This window comes from Saccopteryx bilineata, chromosome 1 (assembly GCF_036850765.1).
Source record: "Saccopteryx bilineata isolate mSacBil1 chromosome 1, mSacBil1_pri_phased_curated, whole genome shotgun sequence".
Classification (NCBI taxonomy): Eukaryota; Metazoa; Chordata; class Mammalia; order Chiroptera; family Emballonuridae; genus Saccopteryx; species Saccopteryx bilineata.
Window position 1 is genome coordinate 26,692,164 of NC_089490.1, and position 24,946 is coordinate 26,717,109.

At 35.6% G+C, this 24,946-nt stretch overlaps 1 protein-coding gene across 1 annotated transcript; it reads right to left on the bottom strand.

Moving 5' to 3' along the window:
• Positions 1–1,892: 1,892 nt before the first annotated feature.
• Positions 1,893–24,946, bottom strand: LOC136319836 (cysteine-rich secretory protein 3-like). The gene is made up of 8 exons (XM_066252967.1): positions 24,887–24,946; positions 15,603–15,667; positions 12,109–12,225; positions 9,624–9,711; positions 8,349–8,497; positions 7,825–7,922; positions 5,646–5,734; positions 1,893–3,341 (listed from the first exon to the last, which is right to left on the bottom strand). The coding sequence occupies exons 2-8, from the start codon at positions 15,663–15,665 to the stop codon at positions 3,214–3,216; spliced, it is 732 nt and encodes a 243-aa protein (XP_066109064.1). The 5' UTR covers positions 15,666–15,667; positions 24,887–24,946; the 3' UTR covers positions 1,893–3,213.

Below are 24,946 nucleotides of genomic sequence, written 5' to 3' on the forward strand. Positions count from 1 at the left end.
ATCTTTGCCTTGCTTAGTGTACCCCAGCCATTCTGGGCTTCTTGTCTTTGTTTTTCTTTTCTTTCTTTTCTCTTTTCTTTTCTTCTTTCTTTCTTTCTTTCTTTCTTTCTTTCTTTCTTTCTTTCTTTCTTTCTTTCTTTCGAGAGACAGACAGACAGGAAGGGAGAGAAATGAGAAGCATTACCTCGTAGCTGCTTCACTTTAGTTGTTCATTGATTACTCTCATATGTGTCTTGACTGGGAGGGCTCAAGCTGAGCAGTGAATTTTTGCTCAAGCCAGTGACCTTAGGCTTCAAGCCAGTGACTTTTGGGCTCAGGTTGATGATCCCGTGCTCAATCGAGCCGGAGACCTCAGGGTTTCAAACCAGGAACCTCAGTGTTCAGGTTGATGTTCTATCCACTGTGCCACCACCAGTCAGGCACTTCTCACCTTTCCTTAACTATACCAAGTTTATTCTTACCTAAACAATTTTGTATTAACTATTCTCTTTGCCTAAAATTTTCTTGATTATTCATTGTTATTAGTTGTTTTCTCACTTCTATTGTGTCTCTAATTTAACGTCATAACCTCAGAGAGCACTTACCTAGCTTATTTATACTAACTTTTTCCCCAACCAGCCCATTCTCATCCTCCATTCTCTTGCTCATTTTTGTTTACAGAACTTATCACTTTCTATATTATGATTTATTTGCAAATATATAGTTTTCTTTCTCTGACCTAATGGTATATGAACTTCTGAAATTTAGAACTTGGTCAGTTGTTAATCACTATTTTCACTATTTTAATCACTATTTTCAAAGGACCTAAAAACCCTTCTATAGAAGACTGGTTAAAGAAGATGTGGCACATATACACTATGGAATACTACTCAGCCATAAGAAAAGATGACATCGGATCATTTACAACAAAATGGTGAGATCTTGATAACATTATTTGGAGTGAAATAAGTAAATCAGAAAAAACCAAGAACTACATGATTCCATACATTGGTGGGACATAAGAACGAGATGAAGAGACATGGACAAGAGTATGGTGGTTACTGGGGGTAGGGGGAGAGGGAGGGCATGGGAGGGAAGAAGGGAGAGGGGAAGGGGAGGGGGAGGGGCACAAAGAAAACTAGATAGAGGGTGACGGAGGACAATCTAACTTTGGGTGATGGGTATGCAACATAATTGAATGACAAGATAACCTGAACATGTTTTTTTTTTGAATATATGTACCTTGATTTATTGATGTCACCCCATTAACATTAATAAAAAATTAAAAAAAATAAAAGTAAATAAAATAAAAAAGGGACCTAATTAAATACCTGAGCCATAATTGTTTCAAATAAACATATATTGAATGAAGGGGTGAATTATTACACATTGTGATGATTATTATGAAAAGAAGTATACGGAGCTATAAGAGAGAATGGTGAGGAGATGTTCTTCAGATTATTTAGACAAAGTAGTATCTTGGACAAAATGACATTTAATGTGAAGGAGCTAATGTAGCAAAGAATTAAGTGATGACTCTTCCAGACAGAACTAATAGCAAACACAAATGCTCTGAGTTAAGAAAAATCTCAAGAAACTTGTGAGAGAATGTGATAAGATCATTGAATTAAAAGGATAAGAAATAAGGGAGAGTGCAATGAAGTGAGATCAGATAAGAAATTATAGAAAAGATGATTTAGTTTCCCTATCAGTTTGAGTGTAAATATTATCCTCAGACTTGAGAGGTCTATGGAAAAGTTTTGAAAGTAGACTAATTAGGAAATCTGTCACTTTAGAGATTAAGAAAGATGCTGCAAAATACGGAGCTGCATTGGTAGACTTGGACCTGTCCCTGCTTTGCTTTGGCCTCATGACTCATATCCTTGAAATGCTTAGTGACACTTGACACTGGCTAAGCATGTGAGTTTTATTTGATAATACAAACATTGGTATCATATGAAAGCTCCTGAAAAAGACAAAATCAACCATTTAGCAGTGGAATAGAGGAATTCACACTTGAGAAGCAGGACAGTCTGAGAAAGAATAACCGGATAATCTAAAGAACAAGTATAAGAGTCATGGATCCACCCACTACCCCAAAAAATAGATTTACTTGTTGTTTTTTTTTAATGCATTTTTTATTTTGTAGTCCTTAGATTTACAGAATGTTACTAAGATAGTACAGAGAATTTCCATATGCTTTGTATCTAGTTTCTGTGTCCTATGATGTTATCATCTGATATTACCCTGGTACATTTAGACAGACTAAGAAATCAACATTACTATTAAAAACACCATAGACTCTATTTAGATGTCACCCATTTTCCCATTAATGACCTTTTTCTGTTCCAGGATCTAACCCAAAATATCACATTGTTTTTAGTTCTAGTGTTTTTTTAGTCTCCTCTGGTCTGTAATAGTTTTTCCAGATGTCCTTATTGCTCATGATTTTAACAGTTTAGAGGAATGTTGGTCAGGGTATTTTGTAGAATATCCATCAATTTAAATTTGGCTAATTTTTTATCTCAGACAGGACAAGATCTGGGTTATAAGTTTTTAGAAAGAATATCCTCAAAGAGAAATGCCCTTCTAATCACATCAAATGAACACATGAACAGGTACATGAGTCCCCATGACTTAGTACAGGTGATGGTAACTTTGATCACTTGGTTAAGAAGTCATTTGCCAGATTCCTCTACTGTGAATTTAATACTGTTCCTTTTCCATACTTTACTCTTTAGAAATGAGTCACTAAGCTCAGCTAAGATTCAAAAGAGAGGGGACTAGGTTCTACCTCCTGGAGGAAAAAGTATTCATGAATATAATTTTTTTTTCCCCCTAAGGAAGATTTGTCTAAAAGAGAAGAGGTTTAAGAAGTAAAGTATGGTCACATTCTACAGTACAATTTATGCAGATGAAGAATTTTGGCAAAATGAAGGTTGAGATTACCTTAGGAATACAGTTCTTAATTTAATTATAAGGGTGGAAGCTGGATGAGTGAGAAGAAAGGTGAATGGCACTGGCGGAATTAGAGACCACATATGTGAACACTTCTTTGGATAAAAGTGATTTCTGTAAGTAAAAAGCAGATCCCAGAGAAAAAGAATCAAATTTTTGCTATCTGGAATCAAATTTATAGCTAGCATGTCTACGACCTCCTTGCTAATTAATGTCAAATGTAGGTAGTAGATGTGGTTCTCCTCCAGTCTGCCATGTTCAATCTATATTGGGCATTTAATAAATTTTGCCTGAACAATTGCAGGAAGCCTTGCAACTGTTCTTGATGAGGGACTCTTCACAGCCGAATTTGTCCTTCAAATCTTTACAGTTACTATACATATCTTCATAGTCGCAAGAATTGGCTGGAATAAAAACAAATACATTGGTCACTTCATTATCATTCTCCACAGCAATAACACAAACAATACATTTCATGAGCATGAGCAGGAAGGAATAGAGCCAACAACTCAGCATCATTTATTACACTCTGATGGCCATTTCCTATCTTGAGGAACACATAAGTTTCCTTAGTTAAATTCATAAATTAAGGCATCATTTCTTTTAAAATTTTAGTTTTTCCAAATGTTTCTAAAATAATTGACTGACTTCCCTCCCTCAGAAAACAGGGTAAAACGAATTTAAATGACTCTGTGCTATTCAAAACCATAGCCACTAGCCATGAGGTTGTTTAAATTTAAACTTAAATTAATTAAATAACTGAAATTTCAGCTCCTCAATGATACTAGTTACAATTCAAATCTAAGGGCTACTTTACAGAAGAACAGTGTAAATATCAAAGATTTCTGTCATTGCAGAAAGTTATATTGTACACTTTTGCCACAAAACCCTAATGCCACCAGACTTTCTTTCAGGAAGAAGAAGTCATTATGCGAAGATGTGAATGTAATATGTAAAAACAGAAAGGAATTTCAATATTATTATTAGACATTTCCACTTGTATGTCCCTCAGTGGCCACAAACTCAACAAATCTCAAACTAAATTCATCATCCTACTATAAGGTTGACATTTATTTGACATTCCTCCTCAACTCCCAACTTTATTCACCCCATCACCAAGGAGTGGCACTCCCCACTACCAAATAATTCAAACCAGGAACTAAGAAAGAACCCGAACTCATTCCCTTCAACTTTTTATCAGCTCTTCACAAACACAGGTAGTAAACACTGGCTATTCCACTTTCTCCTCGTCTCTCATAAACTGTCTGTTTCTCTTCATTCATTTCACCCTAATACAGTAAAGAAATCCATCTGTTTTTGAATCCATGTTTTTCAGTAGCCTCTTAGCTGGCTTCTGTTCAATTGTTTCTTCATATACTGCTAGGAGCTCTTTATAAAACACAGTCCTGATCTCATCACTCTTCTGTCTAAAACCTTTCAGTTGGCTACTCATTGTTAATAGGATAAACTCCAAACTCCTTAACAGATAGTATTCAGCAGAGGTATGGCTATTTTCTTCTTTAGTTAATTTATAGCTTTTATATCACCAATATCTTAAGTTACAGCTATATAGTTCACTTAGAAAAAATGCTACAATTCAGTCAAGTGAATGCATTTGAGAGGTAAAAATTTCAGTTAATGGGTCAACTGTATTGCCCACAATAATCCTAATAACATATCCTAACTAAAAAAAAAAAAAAAAAAACCAACCCTTTGTACCTCAATCCCTAACACTAAAAATGAGATATTATGTGACATGAATTTTACTCGTTTTTGCTAAAATAGTTTTACAGCTTTTTTTTTAGCTCATAATACCATATGCAGATTTAACAAACATTTTAAAAGTCCATAAAAGTTACTAGCAAGTGAAATGCAAATGATTGTTAAATTAAACTTGATGGCTCTAACTACACCATGAACACAGTGAGGAATTTAGTATGATGAACTCATTGGCATGTAAAGCAGTAGTCCCCACCCTTTTTTGGGCCACGCACCGGTTTAATGTCAGAAACTATTTTCACGGACTGGCCTTTTGAGTGGGATGGATAAATGTATCACGTGACCAAGACAAGCATCAAGAGTGAGTCTTAGATGGATGTAACAGAGGGAATCTGGTCATTTTTTAAAAATAAAATATCGTTCAGACTTAAATATAAATAAAACGGAAATAATATAAGTTATTTATTCTTTCTCTGAGGACCAGTACCAAGTGGCCCATGGACCAGTACTAGTTCACGGCCTAGGGGTTGGGGACCACTGATGTAAAGGATTGTATTTGATGAGCCTGTGAAAAGTGAGCCATACTATGTGGCTTCACACCTTTTAATGTACATATTTTCTAATTAATGTGCCACCTTTTCTATAATAGTATAACTTTGATGAAGAGAAAAATACATATTTAATTACAATAAATTATTTTTATAGAAACATTTTCATACATGCCAACATGCAGTGGATTCAAGATAGTTACAAATAAACATTGATGGTAGATGTTTCTTTAAGTTCCATATGGTAACAGGCTTTCATCACAAATAATATTTATACATATATACTGAATGGTTCAAGATTCTAGCTTAAACACAGCTCTGTTGAGTAATTTTATTGTTCTTTTTTGCATGATGGCATTGCTTCAGTTGGCTCTATTCAGAAGATTTTCTAATTTTTCCAAGAAATATCAGGTCATTTGATTATACTAGTAAATGACTTACTGCACAGTCCATTGTCACAGTGATCAGGGCAGCTGGCACAAGGTGTTCCGTGTAGGTAGGGGATAGACAGACTGCTTCTAAGATTACCACTGAAATTTGAAATACAACATGTCAAAAATTTTATTTTTTAGTTTAGTTTATGCTCCAAACGTAGCTTCCAACACCATTTATATCTGATTATTTAGTCAATGTTTTTAATCACGTCAACTGGAAAGCTAGCATTTCCAATGAGTACTCAGATAACATTGCAATGTAAGATAATAATTCACACAGACACTCACTTCCTTGACCATAATCTTGCAATCTGAGCAACTAAAATGGAAGAAATAGGGTCTAAAGTTTTGAGAGTATATTTTAATGTGGCAAAACTCTCTATCCCTCCGTAGACTTGGTCAAATTGCTAAGTCGGTGCCTTCTAGGTGTTGGCTAGGGTTCAATCATATCCCACAGAGAGAAAAGCCAGGGGGACAGAAGATTGAGATGGAAAATACTTAAGGTTAAAAGTAAATTTATATTTTGAAAGAAAACAATGATACAAGCTGGATAAAATAAAGCTCTGACAGAATTTTTGGCCTCTAAATACAAAGTGGTCATATTTTCAAGTACTTTTTGGGAGGTATGTATATCAAGAAAGATTTTGAATGTCTAGAGGTTTGTGTGTGTATATTTTTATAGTTACCCAAAAAAGGAATGTTAGAAAAAAAGGTTTCATGAACACTAATCTCCAGAGTGTAGTGGTCTTACAATGACTACCCTGTACTTCATGGATGATTATTATCTTATTGGCTATCATTTCCTGGAAATACAATAGAATCTATATTTCAAAAGAACTAAGTGGTTCAAAGACCCAAGGTAATGTATCTGACTGTCAGTCTCCCCGCAAAGAATACAGTGATATGTCTGTGAGCCCTTGGAAAAATTGTGAAATAGATATAAAAGTACTTTAAAAGTTCTCTCACTCCTGTTCTTCTTATTATTCATTCCAGCTCTTACGACAGATACCTGATTACAGATGCCTCCCTGTTCATATCAGGCGGTGAGTTTGGGTGCATTCTCTTAAGATCCTTCAATTATTTCTACTGAACCTTTAGTGGTACTGACAAGAAAATGACTTGAACAATCATACTTCTCAAACTGGAACCCAACTTCCAGTTGGCTTATCTACAGTGTCAAAATAAAGCATGTAGGAAGCTTGTTTGGGGGAAAAACTGTCTCTCTGGTAGCAAGGAATTTCTAGCATTAAAATTTGCCTATGTATTGTAAATATATTATCAATATATGCATAGAAATTTTTGTGGATAATTCAAGCATATTACTTGATGAAGAGGTCTATTACCTGCTATAAATTCAGATTTTATTGGATGGTTCCTTCAAAGATTTTTGTGTTAAATTTTAAGTAGCAGAGACTTATGATGTTACCCTTTATTTATTTATTTTTTTACACAGCATAAATTTTAATGTCTCCCCTTTGGGAGAGGGAGGTTAAAATACCCACTTTTGGAGACACCCCAAAGGTGGTCTGAAATATTGGTACAGAAAGGATTCAGACCAATCTCTTGCTGACTTAGGATGCCAAAAGGCACATAAAGTTGGTTCAGCTACTCTGGGCTGTGGAAGAAGGTGACAGGGAGATGGTCTAGAACAGATGGGCAGAGCACAAGGGTGGGCTCAAGTTCTTGTGGACAGAGGTAGTTGGTCCTATATCAGAGATTTCCTGAAAGCCCTTTGAGGCCCAAGATTTAATCAATTCTTAATGGAATCACTAACATTTCATTACCATTTGCTACCTCACCCTCACCTTTTTCCTTACCATCAAGCTTTCACTTTCTAGAATGTAAATTTAATAAAAACTCACAGTACCAAATCTAGAGAACCACATACAACATATACCCACAGAGTAATCCTGAGCCTCAGGAAAAGCAACTGAGGGAGAAGACAAGTCATTTTAACTACGAAGGAAGACAGACAGCATCAGAATAGTATTATAGTTGAAACTGTGAAGTTAGTTTTCTTTTTGAGAAGCTGATTGTGTCTCACATTCAGAAAACCTGTTTGAAGCTTTATCTCTCCCCTTCACTGAACTATGCTTTTTCAGTCTGGGTTGTCTATTACGTGATCATTTCAAAATATTCAACTCCCGATGGCATCACTGACAACAAATTTGAAAGTATGTACTTACGCAGGGCAATACTGGCAAACATAGAAGTAGTTTAGAGTTTCATGATTGGGACAATGGGCAACTCCACATCCAACTTCGAAAGACGAGTACCAAACAACCTACATGCCCAGAAGATATGAGATACAAGATTACATGAAAGAAAGAAACATCAAAAAATAAATAACAGATAATAAAAAGCTCAAAAGAGTGTTCCTATGTGTTATGATATCCTATGTCTTATGGAAATATTCAAATTATTGAATTAAAATAAAAATCTTTAAAAATATGACATTTTCATGTCTATTCACTACTTTATCCATTATTCAACATATACAGAGTATGTTTCCCTACCAAGAGCTTGCAGGCTTTTGACAAATGACAGCTCACAGATGAAATACTCACAAGATGGCAAGACTCTTCCTTTCCTTCTTGAGATCTTCCCCCAGACAGAACATTGAAATCAGTCAAAATTTGGAGAAGTTTTTTTTTTTGTTTTGTTTAGGACATTTATGGCAAAAGGATTATTTTTCATTTGTTTCCCTTACCTGGGTATAATGTCCAGTCATTGAATTAGCACGTTTTGGTCCTACACCATAGACAAAATCCTCAGTCTCATCGTACCACTTTTGGATTGCATATGACCATTCAACAGGATCACTTGACTCAAAGAGGTTCTCGCCACAACTCCTTTCACCTAAGAAAAAATAGAGCATTCATGAAGAAAGCAATAAAGCATGGAAATGGTTGAGATATATATATATATATATATATATATATATATATATATATATATGCTCTCTCTCTCAATATATATATCGAGCTATATGTGTGTATATCATATATATACATATATACACACATATACCTCGATATATATATTGAGAGAGAGAGTGTGATAGAGATGTCCATCCATCCATCCATCCATCCATCCATCCATCCATCCATCTTGAGTCCTTGTTCTTCAAACACTGTGCCTATAGTTGCCGAATGCTGATTAATACCTACAGATTTCCTTACCAGCTATAGGTTGAACAGAAACCAGATATGCCAAACACATTGAGGCTGGTCTCAACATTCAACATTTTGAGTAACTGAAGTCCTCTTTCTTTAATATCTACTCCCCCTAGAGCCATTCATTTACCTATTAAATTCTTCATGCGTGTATGTTTCATGTGCTCTCAGCTGTGTACTGATAGCTTGCTAAAAGCAGAAAGCAACTCACACTAGCTCTCCTACTGTCATCCACACTCACTAGAAAATTTTTTTTTCAGGGAAGATAGTGAGACAGACTCCCACATATGCCCCCACTAGGATCCACCCAGCAACCTCTGTCTGGGATTTACTCTCAGACCAACTGAGCTATGCCCAGCACCCAGGGGCAATATTTGAAACAATTAAACCACACAAAGAGAAGGGGCAGAGGGAGAGGAGAGAAGCAGATGGTGTCTTCTCATGTGTGCCCTGACTGCAGGTGGAACCCAGGGTGTCTGCATGTTCTACCCTATCCACTGAACCAGCCAGTCAGGGCTGTCCTCTATTCTTTAAAATAGAGAAAAAAGACAATATATGACCTTTTTTACTCATGAGATGCTTAATATGTACCAATGTGATATTGTATGAGAGTTTTTGTAAAAGATCAAACAATAAGCCCAAAGTGATGCTTCTCAGAGTTTTCGCTCACATAGAGGTACTGTACTTTAACTTGAAAGAGGCAGCAACAGAAGTGATATTTATTCACAAAGCTTTCTAAAGCAACATAAAAATAATGGCCCCATATTATCTTACTTGTTTATCTACTCAATAAATATTAATTCGCATACCAATTGTTCGTTCCTGTTTATCACTGTGAGAGTAAGTGCACTTGTCTGCCCACTTTTGGGCATTTTCTGCTGCCTTGCTGTCCCATTTCTGAAACAAAGAAGGAAAAAAAGATAAGCACTTAATAATTCAAACCACAAAGGAGCAAAGCTTTATAATGAGATTGGTAGGTTGATTCACATTATTCTAAATTTTCTGTACATACATATTGGTTATCCTTATAATCAAACACATATTTTTTTTATTTATTGATTTAGAGAGGAAGGAAGAGAGAAACATCGATATGTTGTTACATTTATTTATATATTCATTAGTTGATTCTTTTATTTATTGATTGATTGGATACATAGAGAAAGAAACATTGATTTATTGCTGTACTTATTTATGCATTCATTGGTTTATTCTTTTATTGCCCTGAACCGGTGATTAAACCTTCAACCTTAGCATATCCGGGATGATGCTCTTGCCACATGAGCCAACCAGCCAAGGTCAAAGCATACTTTTTGATGTGCCTTTTCCTGCTCCATAAGAAATGTAGATAATATGGCTTCCCTAAGTAACTGTTAAATCTAAGATAGTTAATAGTCGTATGTATGATAGCACAGCAGGAACACCTGAAGACTTTTAACAGTAGTCCTACTCTAAATATTGACAAACATGTGATGTATTGAAAGTATATCTTCTCATAGTACCGAGCTGGCATACTTCATTCTTAGTTTCTTTATTTTTTTCCCCACTGAATGCATTTGGGAGATATGTGGCTTTTAGTATTGGGCCCAGAATGGTCTGTTATTTACCCTAAAGGGAAAAGGCCTTCTTGATTCTAGATTAGGAGAGATAATGATCAGAAAAACATATAAACCCCTCATGGCAGAGGTCAGGAAACTTTTTGGCTGAAAGAGCCATGAATGCCACAGATTTTAAAATGTAATTCTTGAAAACCATGCAAAGACCCATGTACGTTACGCATTATCCAATAAAAATTTGGTGTTGTCCCGGAGGACAGCTGTGATTGGCTCCAACTACCCGCAACCATGAACATGAGCGGTAGGAAGTGAATGGATTGTAATACATGAGAATGTTTTATATTTTTTAAGTTATTATTATTTTTTTATTAAAGATTTGTCTGCGAGCTAGATGCAGCCAACCAAAGAGCCACATCTGGCTCGTGAGCCATAGGTTCCCGAACCCTACCTTAAGGGATGTCCAAAGATTTGGTTTTAATTCTGCTGCCACCACTTAAATAGCCTTGTAAAATGGACAAGTTACTTAGCATTATAAAGCATAATTAAGAATTTCTTCCTTGTCCCATGAACCTAACAAAGCTTAAGTTTTGGGCCCTTCACTTGCATAAGCCCTTCCAAGATTGTGCTAGGAGATCTCAGAGTATGCATGGTCATTTTTTTTTTTTAATTTGCAGTGGAAAGATAGTTTCATACTCTCTTCCTTAAAGAGGGTTCCTTTAAGTTTCAAGACAGAAAAACTTGAGTTTCCCTTATTAACAACTTATCCCCAAGGGAAGGTCCAGGGTGTAAGGTGAGACCCACACGGAGTGGACATTAACAGTAAAGATGAAGTTGGTGATAATATTGTAGGTCATCTGACTGCATGGAGAAGGACTGGTCAGAAGAGCTGCCAATAGCCAGAGAACTTTTTGGAAAATTGTTTCAGATCAAAACGAACAGAAAAGGCCCAGTAACACTGTCTAAAAGTCAGTTTATTCAGGTCAGAGGCACACGCTAACTTCAAGGCCAGGGTTCATGAATGGGCCTCACGGGTCTATGGGTACCCTGATGTTGTATGCAAAGTGTATATATACATTTTTTTTTCTGGGAAGATAAATTCTAGTCACAAAGATAGGAAACTCTAAAATAGACCTGCCAGTGAATCAATTCTCACAGATATTAACCTAACAAATAGAACATATAATGGTAGGGTGATACACAATTTAGAAGCAAAAATAGTATGTGGAATGAAAAAAAAAGTATTTCTGCCTTGTTAATAGCAAAGCTCTAACGAAATACAGAACTGCTTAAGTCACAAAGTTGTTCTTGTTTTGTTTTGTTTGTTTTGTTTTTTAAGCAATAGGGGCAAGGCAGACAGGGACAGACAGACAGGAAGGGAGAGAGATGAGAAGCATCAGTTCTTTGCTGCAGTACATTCATTGTTCATTGATTGCTTTCTCATATGTGCCTTGACCAGGGGGCTCCAGTTGAGCCAGAGACCTCTTGCTCAAGCTAGCGACCTTTGGGCTCAAGCCAGTGACCCCATGCTCAAGCTGGGGAGCCCTTGCTCAAGCCAGATGAGCCCGAGCTCAAACAAGTGACCTCAGAGTTTTGAACCTGGGTCCTCAGCATCCTAGGTCGATGCTCTATCCCCTACTCAATTGCCTGGTCAGGCACAAAGTTCTTAAGAGATCTTATTTACTCAGAGCCTGTGCTTATCATAGCAGGCTCATACCACTTTCCCTACGCTACTCCCTCTTACCATCTTCAGCATGTTACTGGCAGTTGGAAGGACTGATCGTCTTAGTTCATTGTGTTTATTTACAATCTCTTCTTGGACTTCCTTTTGTGTGGGTGTTAAAACCTCAAAATCTGCATCCTAAAAGAAAGCCAAAACAGAATTATTGAGTAAAAAATTAATTCAAGAGATCAAAGATTATTTTAAGAAGTTTTTAGTTCAAAATAATATTAATTGTTAAGCATTGCCAATGAATCTGAACTAAACTTATCAATTTTAAACAAGAAAGACATAGTGTTAAATTTTGAGAGTGTAGATGCAATTCATATCATGACAATTAAAAATACCCAACGCCACAAATATCACTTTCTAATATTAAGAGATGTCTTAATGGTGATTTTTCTTCTAGATATTTGAGTAATAACATAATGACAAAGTTACAAGATAGAAAACAGTAAGATCCTCATTCACAATCAGGCTGTAGCAAGAGAGTGATGAGAGTAGGGACAGGTGACTCTTCTAGACTTTAAGAGGAACTTTGATATCTCTATTGTATAGGCCCAGTACAAGTGCATTCAGCACCCTAATAAACGGTTTTACTTATTATGTAGTAAACTTTATGGAATTACTCAAAAGATAGCTTTAGAATATTAAACAAATCTCCAAGGCAATTTGGAAGAAGCAAAGCCATCCAATTAAAAGACCATTGCTGACTCTGTTCATTTTAGCAACAGAAATATGATTAAGGTATTATATCAGATGCTTGTATTTTTGGTATATCCTTTTGTGTGTGGGGGGGGGAAGGGATGTCTAGGCCAAGAGGTAGCATAGTAGGGTGTATAGTTGTTCCATAAGGTTTGCACAATCTGATGAGCAAAATTTACCCAAGAGTGTGATGTTATATGAGCATGTGGAAGATTATGAATTATAAGTCTAAACAGATAACACCCTTTATGATTTTCCCTGACACCTTAGAACAGGGGTTGGGAACCTATGGCTCATGAGCCAGATATAGCTCTTTTGATGGCTGCATCTGGCTCGCAGACAAATCTTTTATAAAAAATAATAATAACTCTAAAAATATAAAACATTCTCATGTATTACAATCCATTCACTTCCTACCATTCATGTTCATGGTTGCGGGTGGCTGGAGCCAATCCCAGCTGTCCTCCGGGACAACACAGAACTTTTATTGGATAATGCGTAACATACACGGGTCGTTGTATGGCTCTTATGGAATTACATTTAAAAACATGTGGAGTTCATGGCTCTGTCAGCCAAAAAAGTTCCCGACCCCTGCCTTAGAATAAGTTATTCTCTACACCCACAAATAGTTTTTTTAAAGTTCCCCAAATATTGAACGTAGGTGTGACTATATTCTATTGCCACTATTGACTTATGTGTCAATTTCTCCCACCTGCTTGTATGCTCCTAAGGACAGGGACCAAGAATGAATGCTAAAATACCCACAGATCTGGCACATTTCTGGCTACTAATTCTTTAGTTGGAGAGGATGCACACATGAAACATTAGTAGTGGCCAATCAAAGCATAAAATAATGTCTCTGGGTATGTCCCATTAACCCATAAAAACCTTCTTAAAATAAGTTCATTTCAAAGCATATCAAAATTGGCCCCTGAGAAAGGAGAAGTAATTATTTCTTGCTTCCTATCCCATTTTTATTTGTATATAAAAATTCTACCAAAGAAGACATGTCTCTGTTTCCTTTTTAATGAGTATTAATAAAACTTTTATTGAGTTATGAGAAATATAAAAAGTATTGAGAACAAAATGGATAAAATATGATATCATTCTATTCTTAAAGAATTTATATTGGATAAGCAATGTGACATCAATAGTTATAATATCACACAATAAATACAATGATAGGCAGGGTCTATTGGATACAGAAGAAAGAGGGATCAATTTTTCTTGAATGAGGTTAAGAAAGGTTCTACAAAAGATGGTCTAGATTGGGGTTTTGAGAGATGAATAGTGTTTTTTAGGCATCTTAGGAAGGCACAGAAAACCATACCGGGCAGATAGAATGTAGAATATCTGATCAGCAAGCATTTAGTAGTGCAAAATACCTGATGATATCTCCTTTTTTAATATTTTATAATTGTAAACCAGGAGATGGATGAGAAAGGTAATGGGATCGGGGTCATAAAAGGACATCTTTAGGAAAGGAATTGAGAAGACAGAAAGGGCTCTTAAAGCCCTTAGTGATGGATATATTGTCTTCAAATTAAAAATTTGATTAATAATGACTGCATTTCAGGATGTCAAATGAGGTTTGCACCAACAGACCAATTAAAAAGGATACCTAATAATGCTGTTGGATTATTAAAGTTAAACAACATATTAGAAATAATTAGAGCATCTTATGTCACACAAAATAATTGTAAAAAATATGAAAAAATCCAAATGCCTAATATTTCTAGTAAATTATTTTAAATAAAAATAGATATAATTATTCTCACACAGTAACTATGAAAATTAAATGTGACATATGTGAAGAAAGTTTGCTAATTTGAGATTATATAAAGATATAGTTAATTTTTGATGAGGATCACATTGAAATGGATTAAATATAAATTCAGAAAAGATCTTGGGATAGAAAGAACTTTGCTATCTTTTAAACCCATAGATCAATGCTATCAACATAAAAATAATTAAAGCATCAAATCTAATTTTAATTTTTGGTGGCCACTTTAAAAAAGAAAAAATGCTATTTATAATACATTTTTAAAACATACTCAAAATATACTGTTCACAAAAATTAGGGGATATTTTATTGCTTTATATTCATTTTGAAATATTCCCTAATTTTTGTGAGCAGTGTATATGCTTCCATCATACAATCCATATTAAAATTATTGAGCTGTTTTACCTCCCTTTTGTTTTCCTTTTTATTAAGTGAGAGGTTGGGAGGCAGGGAGGCAGGGAGGCAGAGAGACAGACTCCTGCATTTGCCCTGACAGCGATCCACCAGGCAAACCCCTTACAGGGCCATGTGCTGCCATCTGGGGTATTGTTCCATTGCTTGGCAACCAAGCTATTTCAGCACCTGAAGCAAGGCCATAGATAGAACCATCCTCAGCACCAGGGCCAACTTACTCTAACCACTGAAGCCTTGACTGAGGGAGAGGCAAAGAGAGAGAGAGAGAATGAGAGAGAGAAAAGGGGGAAAGAAAAGGGTAGAGAAGCAGATGGTTGCTTCTCCTGTGTGCCCTAACAGGGAATCCAACCAGGGATTGTGTCAACTGGCCAAGGCCTTATCTCTCTTTTTTTTTTTAACAAAGTCTTTGAAGTCTGCTCTGTATTATATTTACGTGGGTCTCAGTTTTGACTGTCCATATTTCCAGTGTTCAATACCTCCATGTGTGTAAGGGCTACCATGCTTTGTGACGCATCAGATGCTCTAGCCCTTTTTACTTTTGAAAACTGATCTAGTTGCTTGCTGTCCTTCAAGGTTGCTTGAATTGTTCTGAAAATATGTTTAACCTCAATCATACCTGTCCATTTGCAAGAAAAAATGGAAGCAACACGGCAGCCAGAAACACCGGGAACAATGCCATTGCTGTGAAAACAAAACAAAGGGAACAAAGACCTGCATTGAAATTTAAGTGCATGAAGTGTGGAGGAAACAGGGTGAGGGGGTGGGAGAAGAAACAAGGTAATGATATCAATTATCCCCAATTCACTAATAAAATAACAAGAGGTTTGTCAACAGGGTGCCAGTAAGATGATAATGGATTCAGCACCACAAAGCAAGCTTCTAATAGAGACGATAGAGAACAAACAGATGTTCTTGGCTCTTGAAGTAGTACATCTGTAAATGTTAAGGCTACACTACCCAACTCCACCCAAGTTCTACAGTTTTGTCTATGTAGCAACTCTTTCGAATTCTAGGAAAGGCTTCTATACATTGCCCATGTAGGAGTAATAATAGCTCCCAACTATTACTATTGCAGGGAGAGTATTGCACTAGTCCATGTTGGTTTCCTTAACCCTGCTTATTTTTATAAATATCCCGTTGTTCACATCTTTTCAATTTACCACTTACCACGTGCCATTTCTTTCTTCTGGCTCACATACTTTTCATTCCTAAACCCTAAATAAATCCATTAAGAAGGAGTAATTTTTTAAAAAAATGCTTTCAACCACTCTCTTTAGCTTTCTCTAGGTATTGTCATTCATTCTCATTCAAGCCTTTCTTTTTATTACAATGTGTCAAATTCCAAAAGTAGTACACTCTTCTTTGGATCTAAAAACAGAAAACCATAGAGATATCCCAATCTGTGTTAATACCTTTCATGACTCCTTTGCCTCACTAATTCACCTTCCTGGAATTATGAAGAAAGACTCTGTACTGGAAAACTTTAGGCATACATTGTTTATCACATTAATATTTACAAGGATAAAACTATTAAGTTTTTAAAGATACCACTAAATACTACCTGGGAGATCCTTAGCTTTCTGTTATGGATGAATGGATGAAAGTATGTGCCCTCCCCAAATTCATATGATGCAGTGCTGACCTCCTGTGAGGCTGTGTTTGTGTTTAACAAATAACTAAGGTTAAATGTGGACATAAAGATGGGCCACGATTAAGATAAGGTAACAGGAAAAAATGTATTTCATAGTGTTGTTGATGATCTTCACGTGTAGGAAGATCTGGAAATAAGTTCTAATTAGGATTCTCTGGGAAAGCAGTGACAGAAACAGGACCTCATCCCCAACTCCCCCAACATTAATGCTCAGACAAAAAAATCAGGCAGAGAACCAATAAGAATTAACAGAAATACAAAGAATGAATTTATCTTCATGTGATAAAACATTTTTCTCTTCCTTCTCCATAATGAGTCTATATTACTGTAATTACAGTAATTAGGAAAAAAGGAAAATCTTTATTACAAAGAGATTATTAACTCTTAGAAATGGCTGTGTTGTCAAACTTGTTATCTTAGTTACTTTTTTGCAACTTGGTGTAGCTAATAGGTTAGGCATTATGATGTCCAAGATAAGAAGGTATCAAAGAGACCTGATCATCTCATTGCTAATTAGTGCATAGCTGAGATAGAACACACATTTTCTTTTAACTTCAATATTTATTTCCCATTTAACTCTGCTATACTTTTTAGGGCCATGAGGCATCAAAATAAAATGGAATATTCTGCTTTGAAAAAAATAGTCATACGTTGCTATAAATCTTTTGACAGCTAATAGATAGCTGGTAGATTATTCAACATGCTTGAGAAAAATTAGAAAAAAATTAACACAATGTAACAAGTAAGTCAAATCTTGACCTTTACATATTTAAAATAAACCTCCTAAACTTTGAGAGCTCCACTAATATTTTCTTAGGATGTCCATTTTGAGTTGAAAACATAACCCATTAGGATAACTTTCATTTATGTTACTTTGTTGAGCTAATGAAGGACTTTGTTGGCATTTTACTCAGTTACTTTTATCCATTGAATAACTAAATGGGGAAGGGGGAGTATTGAAATGGCTATCACAAACTGATAACATATTCCTGGAAGGTTCTATAATGAATATTGATTATACAGGGGTTTCTATAATGTTTTTAAAACCTAAGCTCTTCTATACAATTAAAGTTTCACTCATAACAATAGGAAAAGGTTGATTATATTCATATTGCAGTTTTTAGGTGGAACAGAGGAAGAGGTGAAGAACAGAATAAAAAAAACAATAAAAATTTGAAGACAAAAAGTGAAAAAGATGAAAAGAAAAATAAGCGTATTTCTGTATAAAACAAACACCAAAATGGAATGTCAAAAGAGTTATTTTTATTTCTTTGAGATACCTGGTTCCCTACTGGATCAGACCCAAACTTTGACACCTGTGTTGCGATAAAGGAGAGAGAGCAACACAAGTGTTAAGAGCCCGGGTTTTTGTTATTGTTGACATTGGTGCTCTTTTCCCTGGCTCATCTTTATCTATATGAAATTGATCATCTTCACTTGCCAAATTAAAATATGGTGGCATAGGGTCACCTCATAGGGTTTTTGTGAGATTTAAAGATTTAAATAATAGTAAAGAATTTGAAAGCATTAAGAAATCACCATATACACACAAGTCCTAGCATTAACATTACTATTGTTGTTATCATTTGGGATGCTTGCTCCTTTGCTGGGAGTGTTGGCAACATAAATCTCAAGGATAGCATTTGCTGAAGGTAGCCACCTGGTCCAAGGCCATGCTCCCTTCCCAGGACACCCTCATCCTATGTCTGTCAGATATGTGGTGTGAAGGCCTGACCTCTTCAACTACAGACACCTCTGAAACACGATCCCAGCCTCAGAACCACTCTGAAGTAGTTTATCAGCTCAAGCTTTCATTGAAACTATGTCACTGCCAGATTTCTTACCTTTGCCCAATCTTGCTTTCTTGTCCTCCCTTCCCACAGAATTAATCTCAAGTGCTTTTCTCAATGATCCTCCTGCATCTCAATTTTCTGAATGTTGCCGGAGGAACCCAGCCCATAACATCACTCATTAGATAATCTTTATTCCATAAATCCAGTGAGAATAGACTCCCTATTTATATTTTTATTGTCCTTTCTTTTAATCATATGCCCTTTATGCTTTTGATCGTGTTAACCTTCAAACCTGGATTCTAGCCACATCTTTCAAGAACATTTCAAATTATGCCCCTCCAAAGAAACTCACAGGATGACTCCAAAAAAACACTGATATTGTCTCTGGATAGGAGAATCTGAAGCCCACCCAGTAAAAGTTTTCTAATTATGTGCAAGATCTAACTTCTCTCAATTTCTTCATGTACATTTGACTTTTTTTCATGACTAGACTGTGCATTTGCAAAAGCCAGAATACCATCGTCATATTCTTTTCAATGCCTGGGGCTAAATTGTACTTGCTCAGGGGTGGAGCTGCAGAAGCTTGCAAGGTCTCCAGAGGACTCTTTTAGGCTCATGTATTGGGCATGCCCATCCCCCTCGCTATGACCTCAAGGTGGAAAAACAAAAACATATTATTTTTTTTTTTTTGCCAGTTAATGATAATCAGATACTAATCTTTCCTTTAACAGACATTCAAGTTTTACACACTCTATCTGGGATAGCGTGCTAGACATTGCTGAATATGATCAACTGAACAAGATATGATTCCTACCCACCCTCAGAGCCTTCACATACCATTAAGGGAGCCCATCATTCAAGCACCCAGCCTGTGAGCAACTTGGACTTTCCCATGTGTGCAGAAGTGGAGGCTAAAGTTTATTTTCTTTTGCCCTGACCCTTCGTGATGCTTTTGCAGAGGGATGAGGAGAATCAGCACAACAGAGAGGTCTGGAAGCATTAAAGATGATGAAAATATGATCTAGCATCAGTTGGAAGACCAAAGCATTCAGGTCCACTCCCCCCCTCTGCCCCAAGTGCTATTAGAATACAGTTTATTTTATTTTCATTGAGTAAGTGCCATGGAAAGCTTTAGAAAGAATTGGGTAAATAACTGTCTTTTCTGGTCAACTACTTGCATGTTTACAATTTCCAAATGTGTGGTTACATATTTCCTCTGCTAATTACTGAGGGACAAACTTTATTTATATTCTTTCAAAATCATTTCCCTTGAAAAAGTTGTTTAGTTACATGCAAGCTATATGTTTTTCCACTTCTGCTATTTGTAATTTTTCTTTTTCAAAGAGACTAGTGATTTTTCTTAAGTGTGACTAGAAACAAACTAAGTCCAGAGACTTCAGAGATGCACAGTTTCAAGTGTTGATGGCTAACAACTATCTAACTACAGACAGCAGAGAACCAGCTACGTCTGTCTGAAGCATAAATGTAAATGACAAAATTAAACTGCAACACACTGCTCCTTCCTTACGTGGATGTTAGGATCACCACGATGCTTGAAACATTCATTTGAAAAATTAAAAAAAAATGTTTTTCTCTAATGACAATCACTAGTTACTAACTAATAAAAACATATTTACAAAAATTATATTGGCATACTATGCCTTAATAGTTCATTTTATGGACATGCTGATTTTGAAATGATAAACTAAGAAGAATTGCTTCACTCCTAAGAGGAGAATTCATAAAAGGGTAAATTTAAAAAGAAAAGGTTTTAGTCTTCAATTGCAGTCTGGATGTCAAACCAAGCAGACATCTGGTTATTATGCCAACGTAAACTCTGAGGGAATGAGAGAGCCGAAGGGACTCATGGCTCCTATGAAAGTACCAAAAATGCTTATGAGAAAATCTCAGAAGAATTAAGTCCTTTATGAGCTCTAGTCTGTGTGAATGTGTGTGGTGAGTGTTAAGTAGAAGAAGGTGTTGCATCCAGGGGTATAGCTGACCTGATCATGTAGTTTCAGTAATGACTTGTAGTTCTTGCCTCATGACAACCATTGCTTCTCCTTTATTACAAAATTCTGCATCAACAAAGCCAGTCACCTGTCCTAGTGCCATATGACTGCAAGATAGCATCATGGAAACATAAAAAATTCCATCTAGTGTAAAGAATTTATGAAAATAAGATATATGGACTACATTGCTATTATAGTTATACCACTACTTTTTTATGCCACCTAGGATTGTGTGAGTATAAATTAGTGTGACTACATTTTCCCAAAGATATTTCTCCCAAAATAGTAACCTGAGGAGTGGCTGTCAATAGAAATGATTCAGGGATTGATTTCCCAAACAAATGAGGATAGTAGTACATAATATATAGGCTCATTTCATAAATGAAATTCAAACATCCTAATAAAATATTAACTCACTAATTTAAAAAACACATTTCAATATTATAATCAAGTAAAGTTTATATCAGGACATTGGAATACTTTAAAACTTGAAAAATTCATTGATCAAATTCATCACATGAATGGGCTAAAAAAATCATGTGGCAAAAATACATTACAAAATTCAATCCCTAGTTTATAGCTTAAAAAAAGAATAAAGATGTTTAGAGGATATTATTAATTTGGCAATGGTATTATTACTTATATATCTACAGCAAATATTGTAGTTACTGGAGAAACTAGATACATTACGTTTAATATTGACTACAAGAAAATAATGAATAATGTCAATGCTATTTTTCAATGTCAAAGTGGAGAGGTCCTGATCAAAGCTATAACAAAAGAAAGAATATATATTCATTAGTCTTGTAAGGGAAGAGATAATATTGTTATTATTTTCAAATGATATGGTCACCTATCTAGCAAATGCATCATAATCAACAAATTTGTTACATATGATATCAACCTAGCCTGACCAGTGGAGGCATATAGATTGAGCATTGACCTGGAACACAGAGGTACACATTTCAAACCCACTGGCTAGAGCAGGGGTCCCTAAACTTTTTACACAGGGGGCCAGTTCACTGTCCCTCAGACCGTTGGAGGGCCGGGCTATAAAATAAAAACTATGAACAAATCCCTATGCAAATTGCACATATCTTATTTTAAAGTAAAAAAACAAAACAGGAACAAATACAATATTTAAAATAAAGAACAAGTAAATTTAAATCAACAAACTGACCAGTATTTCAATGGAAACTATGGGCCTGCTTTTGGCTAATGAGATGGTCAATGTCCGGTTCCATATTTGTCACTGCTAGCCATAACAAGTGATATAATGTGCTTCTGGAGCCATGACGTGTGCGTCCGGCGTCACTGGAAGTAGTACTGTACATGAGCAATGCCGCACTTTGCGCTGCCACCATATTCAGTACTAGAGGTGCATCCTGTGCTCCTCTCACTGACCAATGAAAGAGGTGCACCTTCTGGAAGTAAGGCGGGGGCCGGATAAATGGCCTCAGGGGGCCGCATGCGGCCCACAGGCCGTAGTTTGGGGACCCCTGGGCTAGAGTGTGGGCTTGTTGGCTTAAGGAAGGATTTAACAGCTTGATCACGGGGGTGCTGGCTTCAGTGCAGGATCATTGACATGATCCCAAGGTCTCTGGCTTGAGCCTAGAGGTCTCTGGATTGAAGTCCAAGGTCACTAGCTCAAACTCAAGGTTGCTGGCTTGAGCAATTGGTCACTTGCTCAGCTTGAGTCCCCCAGTCAAGGCATGTATGAGAAGGAATCAATAAATAAGTAAAATAAAGCACTCCAATTGATTGATGCTTCTCATCTCTCTCCCTTACAGTCTCTCTCTCTCTCTCTTTCTCTCTCTCTCTCTCTCTCTATATATATATTATATATATTATATATATATATAATATCAACCTACAAAGATACTATTGCCGTAAACAAGCAACATTCAATTAGAAAATAAATTTAAAGGAATATATTACTCATAATAGAAATGAAAACTATAAAGAATCTAAGAAATAAACGAATAATAAAAAATATCCTTTTTGGAGAAGACTTTAAAACCCTTGTAAAAGACAAAAGATCTGCATAAATTGAGAGGTTTCCATGCTCATAAATGGTGTGTTAATATAATAAAGATATCAATTTGAATTAAACTAATAAGAATATTCTTTATAACTTCAATAAAATTCTGATTGGCGTATGAATAAGTAAACTTTTAATAACAAGAATTAACTTAGGTATCTTTTAAATTTAGTTATTAAGATAGATTTCAAACTTAAGTTGATAATTTTTTTTCTCCTGTTTTTAAAGAGAGGGAGAGAGAGAGAGGGATAAGAGGAGTGGAAAACATCAGCTGGTAGTAGTTGCTTGTCGTATGTGCCGTGACTGGGCAAGCCCAGGGTATCGAACAGGTGACTTCAGCATTCCAGTTTGACACTTGATCCACTGCGCCACCACAGTGAATATTATTATAGGAATAGACAAATGGACCAAAAGAGACAAATAGAAAATTGTAGAGACAGACCAAATATGGTAGCATAAAAATCGATTTAAGAGGAAGAGCAGGTTATCTAGCATATGGTGTTAGAAAAATTAGCTCACTGTATGGAGAAAAATAAAATACAGACCCTTTTTAAGCATTACCTATAGGGTGAGTGGAGAGGGATTAAATTCATAAATAGATTTTTTTGAACTTTACATGCAGTGTTTTATGGCCACCGGCTTTGCCTTAAGTGAGTCACACGTGACAATGCCATGGTGATGCTGTGTATGTGAGAAGCACTGTAGGCTTCTTTCTGGGCTCATTTAAAACTCACAACAATCTATGGTATTAGATGATGTTACTCAGCACCCCTGTTTACAGGGGCAGTCCCAGGATCTGAGATTAAATAATAAAATGCCTTAAACTTGGAAGAAGAAAAGGGAGGAAATCCCAGATACTTAGACCTCAAAGTCTGCGCTCCTGGAAAAAGGAAATAGAAATATTTTAAACAATACAGACCAGAGAAGAGACCATTAAAAGTATTCACACGTGTGTGTATTGTGTGCATTATAGATGTAAACACCTTTATACTAATCACTGCACAGAGAATTATTTGATGCAACATTTTGAAAGTGTCATTGTAATACTTATTCTTCATTCTGATCACGTTCTTTCATCTTACCACCTCTGTGAGATGGAGAGCAGATTAGACACTACACAAAGTTTGCAAAATTTGTAAACTGTATCATGTAGGCCATCCATAAAGATTTCTAAATGAAAATAATCATCTTGACTGTTCCTGAAAAGCATTTTTTTTTCCTTTTCAAGGATGAGTACCTCCCCTTAGCTTGAATTTACTAGTCATTGTGGAATTCTTAGCAGTGTCTGATTTACACATTGCTTGAGGCTTCTGATGCTCTTCCTCCTGATTTACTTCCTTGAACCTGAGCTCAAGTCCATGGCCTCAAATGACTTCATGACACATCATTAGAGAGCAGCTGAGGGCTTGAAAGATGTCATCTCTTTAATACCCTTTGATTCTCCTCCAGAGAGTTAGTCATCCAGGCAGATGTTGATTTTGTGTTTTAACTAGAGTAAGAGGTAACTCCAGACCTCCTTTAGCAGTAATTTAAGAGTCTCCTAAGCTCCCTGGCTAACATTCAGCCACGAAGGAGAAAATCATTAATAAAATATTTTCAAAGTAAAATCTTTCTTCTATGAGGTAAGTAATTCCTTTCATGTTATTGTGAGGTAGCACTGTGTCTTTCAGGACCTGTTTTTCCAGGATCACATCTTATGACAAGGAATCTAAAGTTCTATGTGTAAATTGCTTCCTTATATATAATATACTAAAGATATATCATATTTAAATTATTTATACAAATATAGCTAAGTAGATTGACTTTTGATTGGAAAACTTCTAAAAGTCTCTTTTTTTTTTTAGTTGAATGCATTTCATGGGGAAAATTGTATCTTATATTGATAAGCTTTAACAGAATATTTTTTATCAAATGTCAGTACTTAAATTTAGTTTTGATGGATTTAAAACTATTAATAATAGCTTCCCATCCTTATTTTAATAATGTCTGTATTAACACATGTCCATGTATATAAATACTAGTAAAGTTATTAATATATGGAAATATGCACATACATATAAGCATAGTTTTAAATTTTTTTTCTATTACATAAAGTTTTGGTATAATTGTTTCCAAAAGTCATTGATATGGGAATGAGTTATATTGTTTATTGTAGAAGAAACGGTTAAAAAATTTATTTAGTTGTTAAATTTGTTAAAAATACTTTTGGATTTTTAAAGTTATATGTTACTTTCTTAGATTAAAAAGAGCATAATAACTTAAGGTTATTACTCTCAATAAAAGTTATCAGTAGAGTTTTGAAAATCATGGGTTTCTTTACTACATATCATTTGACCATTAACAAGACATAAATATATTGACTTAATAAAACGTTCACCTTAAAATGAAGGAGTTATCACTTACTGTGTTCTCAGAGCAAGGTAAGGTGTCTGCTGTATCTGTAAGAAGGAGGAGAATGGAAAG

Bases quoted from the DNA above. Each gene is read 5' to 3' on its own strand.
- LOC136319836 (XM_066252967.1), bottom strand. From the start codon at position 15,665: ATGGCATTGTTCCCGGTGTTTCTGGCTGCCGTGTTGCTTCCATTTTTT. The intron at 9,712-12,108 runs GTAAGAGGGAGT...TCTTTGTTTCAG, and splicing joins CCAGTAACATGCTGAAGATG to AAATGGGACAGCAAGGCAGC. The intron at 3,342-5,645 runs GTAAGTCATTTA...TTTTTATTCCAG, and splicing joins CTGTGACAATGGACTGTGCA to CCAATTCTTGCGACTATGAA.